The sequence below is a fragment of the Malania oleifera genome, chromosome 4, assembly GCF_029873635.1.
Source record: "Malania oleifera isolate guangnan ecotype guangnan chromosome 4, ASM2987363v1, whole genome shotgun sequence".
In the NCBI taxonomy this organism is placed as follows: domain Eukaryota; kingdom Viridiplantae; phylum Streptophyta; class Magnoliopsida; order Santalales; family Ximeniaceae; genus Malania; species Malania oleifera.
The window spans coordinates 79,095,493-79,101,492 of record NC_080420.1 but is presented as its reverse complement, the minus strand read 5'-3'; the positions used below and the strand labels follow the sequence as shown (position 1 = coordinate 79,101,492).

The window sequence follows — 6,000 nt, the reverse complement described above, 5'->3', positions numbered from 1 at the left end:
TTCTCTATTTCAATGCAATCTTTGTTGGTCAATCATCTTTTCAAAATTTTCTTTACCTTTGGTAAAGTTATAAATGATTTTCTCTTTATCACTTCTTAAGTTCAATTATTTCTAAATCCTTTTTATTTTGATCATCTACTTGTATTTTGACTATTTCTTGAGTCATATCTTCTATTTTCTCTTCTAACTTTTCAATGAGATTCTTTCTCTTTTACAGTAGATTTAGAAAATTCAAGTTGTTTCATTAGTTTTTCATTTTGTTCTTTCAAGTTTATGTTTCTTTTGGACACTTTGATAAACCTTTTATGTAAGACAAATAACTCAACTTGTAGTTCTGTTGACTTTTTGGTCAGCTCCCTATTTTGATTATGACAAATCACAGTATCTCATCTGTGTGCTTCGAGTGTATGAACATGATTACTTGTCTAAGCACAGATGATAGATAAGAGATGTAAGCTAAGACGCACTTAGTCAATGCCCTATGGCCACCACTAGCATGACGAACACGAACTGATGCAACTAAAGATGGAGAACCTTTTCTTTTATCATCAACCAGGTCATAAAAGGAGTCTCTCAGTGTCGGATAAACAGTTGTTTCCTTTTGTATCAGACACTACCTGTTCAGCATGATTCGCAATATCTTCCTTTTTATCGCCAAAAATTCTTCCTTCATACAAGAAAGAGTGGCAGGACTAGATGCTGACACTGCCTCCTTCTTTGGTAAACATAAACCCTCATTAAATGCTTTATTCTTTTTCTTAGTTGTTGCAACTTGAGAAGAAGTATTATTTTTGTTACATGATATGAAAGGCTTCACATCTTGACCATCTTTCTTGCCTTCTCTATGCGAGGTATACTCCAACCTTGAGCCACCATTGGTTAGGCCCTCTAACTCTAATTCTTCATTTGGCCCAGTCACACCAACCCCATCTTTTAAGTCAAGCTCCACTCCATCATCATCTAACCCATCGACAGAAGGTGCCTGACACCCAATGGCAGATCCATTAGTATCAACTCTCAATTCCCCTGATTTTTTTTGCTGTAAATTTTCAAAAGCTTCACAAATCTCCTTTACAGCTTGAGCAAATGGCTTAACTGTTTTGCCTTGGCACCGAGCGGACAATTTGTTCTTCACCTCACCAGTAAATTCATGAATTTCTGCAGGGGCAACAAAAGCTCTGTGAATGACGGAAAAAGGAGAGAGAACTAAGAAGCTAATACAAGCCGCAGTCAAGTTTATTAACAAAAAAAAAAAAAAAAATACAAGACACAGTTCAAAGGGAAAAAAACACAGATGCGAGTAAAAGCAACTTTACTTTACTAAAAAGGTAAATAACACTAATTACCATCCATTCAAACAATTCTTATAAACTCTTAAAACATCAAAACAGATGCATACATACAAATATTAAAGTAAATATCAATAAAGCACAATCCCAATAGTCACCTTGTAACTACAAACAAAGTAATAACTTGAACGAAAATAAATTGGCCACCATGACTAACCAATTTATTCACCTAAAGAGGTCATTTTTGCAACAATTCATTTATAAAACATTTATATTCAAAAATCGTATCATTTTATCATTCTGTCTGTGTTTCAAGAAATAGGATAAGACATCAACTAGTTAAAATGAAGTCGAGAACGGAAAATAAAGCAATTAAATAAAAAATTAACTTTTAACATTAAACAACTTCTATCACAAGATCACTCAAAATTTTGGAGGTTAATTTCCCAAAAGTGTCCCAACATAATTACAAAGGAGAGTCATTATGTTATTCGCTATACCATGAATGGTTAATTCATTGTGCATGTTTACAAAATGCATCAATTTTACAAAATTAATAATTCCAAGCCAAGTAACAAAATTGATAATTGAGCACATGCCAAACTAAAGTCTGCAGGCAGAACACTAAATCAAAAAAGACAGCACACATGAAATCTCTTGCACACCTTGTTTTTGGCCTATAAACACTATACAAAATTACTAAGGACCCAGCAACGTCATCAATTCTAAACATTGTTGCACCATGAACGAATGTTCAAAGGCAGAAAAATCTACCACAGGGATTGCCATGGGTTACCCAAGCCACCATTCTAAAATCAAATTACTTTATGATTACTTAAAGGTTGTGTTTGGGAGGATGGATTTTTAGTTTCGGATTCAAATTTGGGTGGTTTTGGACAAGACTGTACAACTTTATATCTCATTGTATCCAAAACCACACAAATCCAAATCCAATGTCCAAGCTCTAAGCTCCGAGACTCAGGAATACCACATTCCAAAATGCTTCTTCTGCCTTCTGTTGAGGGAAGCAAGCAACAAATTTCCATTTTGTTTCAGATTATAAAGAAATTAAGAAATAATACTGCACAATTGTTTCTGAAAACAGATGTAAAAAACAAGAACATTTCAAAATCCAAACATGCCTTGAGTTTCTAACTTACATATCATAACCAATCAAACGATACCATGCAAGCATTGCAAGAGGTACCATTAACTGCAATCTATAAAATCTGTCCAAATTCATTTGTAAAGATCATACTAAGAGACTCAAGATCTTATTGCAATGATGCAACACCTCCTAGGTGATAGATAGAAGTCAATCATCAAATAAATTTATAAAGCACATAAAAAAGACAAAGCAGAAGAAACAAACAGCGTAGGGTAATATGGATAACTTGGGAAGTGCATTGATAAATGGGATAATTACTATCAACAATCTATGGATAAAAAAATCCAGCTCTTTCTACACTAAAAATAGTCTCTGTCATACATTTAAGGAATCAAATGACCATCCAAGCCATTCAATACGCATGACAACACATCATAACCATATGTTATGTACTTACATTTCTTGAGTTCCAAAGAATTGGACAAAATACTTCTTTGGGTCAGGTGTTCGATCCCAATCTTCTGGTCTGCTAATCTGAAAAATGCAAAACCGACCAAAAATTCCCTCAAAATCAAGTCAAATCACCAAATGAGTTATCAACATTTCAAAAAGCACACAAAAACAAAAACAAAAAATAGAAAAAAGAAAAAGAAAAATCAGCACAAAAGAATTTGCAAACCACCCTGCAAATAAGTCAGACAGCTGTTACAGAAAGCCGACGATCGAAAAATTTTTCTTGAATCTAATTACATGACTGCATAAAATAAACCAAAACCTAAACCCACAGAGATGCTAATTATAAGGGAGGGGTGATCTTGTTCATATGACAATAAATATCTTTTTTAGGAATAACATATACCCAACTACATATACACGTACATACAAAAAATACTCTTCAGTTCATGCAAATGTGCAATGAGCTGAACAAAGTGTAATCAAACTAGAAACAAAATGAACCATCTCAGAACATATTATAATCTATTTCCAAATTAAATCAACCCTCAACAACGCTATCAAAATAAGAGTCAAATTGCCACAGAAACCAACTGTGTGACTGATGTAAAGAGAAATAACCAAAAAATCAAAAAATCCTTGAAATCCGACATGATAGAATTTGAACTACTTCCAGTTGTTTCATTCAACAGCCCCAACAGAAATTAAATTAGCTTTGAAACAAAACAGACCTTCTTATAGCTAACTCAGATCACACTTTGAACTAATTATAATTTTGGTTTTGCTAGGCTACACAAAACATGCAGCTGTTTTGGGGTTGGAGGCACAATAGCATCCCCTCATTCCAAACCCCTTCACACCTTTCCAAACTTAAAACAGAGACCTCTAACATGAATGTACCATATTGACCCAAGACCTAACTATCCCCTAAGGGACAACTTTGAATTAAACTAACAGAGAACCCCACTTATGTTCCATATAGGATAGAAATACAAGCACAGAACAAATAGACCACTAAGGCCCAGGCAAATACCTAAATTACAACCGCCCATCTCATCAAATTCATGCAACAAAACCAAAATACTAAACTTAAAACCATGTATACCCATATAGAGAAAAGTAATGCACACCAATTACCAACTGCCAAAGAAGAAGTTCCAACAAGTTTGAGTTAAGTCTAACTAGCCAATCAAAACAAGGTTAAATCTAACTTTCCTCAACCAAACTAATATTAATCTTCTCATAAGAATGATAACGGCAAAAACTAGCTAAGAAAAATAACAACAAAAACTAGAGAGAAGTGAGCCCCAATTACCCTCAAAAGAGTGCCCTTGGGTTTGCTCATTCTTTAATCATCAAACAACATTGATTAAATCATGAATTACAAACAATATAATAGCGAAAAGAAGCGCAGTAACCAAAGAAAGGCAGCGTGGATGAGCCGAAGCCACACCTTCGCAGGCCACGCAGGGAAGCCCTTGACCTTGGCAAGAATGAGCTCTCCCAAACTCAACTGAGTCTTGGCCTTTGCTTTGTTCGCTCCTCGTTTACGCCAAGGAGCCATGGCGGTAAGAAACACTAGAGACCAAACCTTCAGTACGTTTTTTTAAGGCCGATCCAAGAAGAACCGTAGAGAGAACCTCTCAAATAGGCGGTAGATAGTGATTGTCGGCGGCGCTAGGGCACAGAGGTAATCAGCGACGGAGACGTTGAGCACTGCATTCGAATGCTAGGGAGGTTACAGAGAGAGAGAGAGAGAAAGATTGTGGCAGTCGAATAGAAGGGGGAGAGAGGAAGAAGGAGAGAGGAAGGGCACAATGGTAATTTGGTTAGCACTATGGGAATTTGCTTACCCCATTTTATAACCGGGCGGTAATTTCAAACAATTAACCATGAATAGCGACTATTATAGATCCATGTTGCAAGCATGTGTTACAGAGAAATTAGACAAATACTCTATTTCGTTTACTTTTACCGAATACTCTGCTTCGTCTATTTTCATTGAATACTCTGGTATATTTATGACACTTATCCTTATTTCTTTCACCGAGTACTCTATTTCGTCCACTTTCACCAATTACTCTGATATATTTATGACACTTATCTTTCTTTTATATTCTATTGTCCCCTAACAATGATTATCTTTGAATCCATGATTATGTCATGTTTCGAAAACTTTTAACTACTAAAATAAACGTTACACGACAACGCATAAACTTAAATTTGTTAGTTATAAATAGATAATAACAATAAAATTGAGGAATCATTTGAATGATTTATGAAAAAGTATTTTTTCTATGAAAAAGTTTTTTTTTTTTAAATATTTATTTACATAAGTACTTAATTAAAAAAAAATAGTAAAAGTCAAGAGAATGTGATACTTGTAAGTAATATTTGAATATTTACTTTTATTATAAGTATTCTATGAATATGTGTGTGTGTGTGTATATATATATATATATATATAATATTATTATATTTCAATATATATTTTTTGTATTATAATACATAAGAAAATAAAATATAGTTATTAATCTATGTTAACAATTTTAATTAATATTTTTAATAAAATTTAAATATTTTTTAACTAACGAGCTAATAAATATTGTATTATAATACATAAGAAAATAATATACAATTATTAATTTATGTTAACATTTTTAAGTAATGTTTTTATTTAACATTTTAAAAGTTTTTAATTATCAAGCTAATTAACATTCATGTTAATTGATATTTTCAATACTGCCAAAAAAATTGACATTTTCAATTAACATTTTTCATTAATAATTTTAATAAAATTTAGATATTTTCTCATTATGAAATTATATTAATAGTTTTAACCAAAATTTTCAAATTAAATATCAATTAATATTTATCATAATTAACATTTTTAATATTATCTAATTAAATTTAATATTATCTAATTAAAAATTAATTAAAATTTTAATTAGCACTTTTAATAAAATTCTAATACTTTCTAATTAAAAATTTAATGAAAATTTTAATTAGAGCTTTCTAATTTATTCTTTTTAGCTAATTTTTTTCTAATTGAAAATTTAATTAAAATTTATGTTAATTAACATTTTTAGTAGACTTCTTAGATAATATCTGACTAACCAAATAATTAAAAGTTTAATTAAAATTTTTAGT

At 31.8% G+C, this 6,000-nt stretch overlaps 1 protein-coding gene across 2 annotated transcripts; it reads right to left on the bottom strand.

Moving 5' to 3' along the window:
- Positions 1-270: 270 nt before the first annotated feature.
- Positions 271-4,684, bottom strand: LOC131154085 (ENHANCER OF AG-4 protein 2-like). 2 transcript variants are annotated; one of them, XM_058106589.1, is made up of 3 exons: positions 4,304-4,639; positions 2,855-2,931; positions 271-1,178 (listed from the first exon to the last, which is right to left on the bottom strand). In XM_058106589.1, exons 1-3 carry the CDS (start codon positions 4,412-4,414, stop codon positions 614-616), a joined length of 753 nt encoding a protein of 250 aa, XP_057962572.1. In that variant the 5' UTR covers positions 4,415-4,639; the 3' UTR covers positions 271-613. The 2 variants fall into 2 exon arrangements, 1 of the variants encoding a protein (XP_057962572.1); XR_009136325.1 differs by having other exon boundaries at positions 516-1,158; positions 4,304-4,684.
- Positions 4,685-6,000: the final 1,316 nt, after the last annotated feature.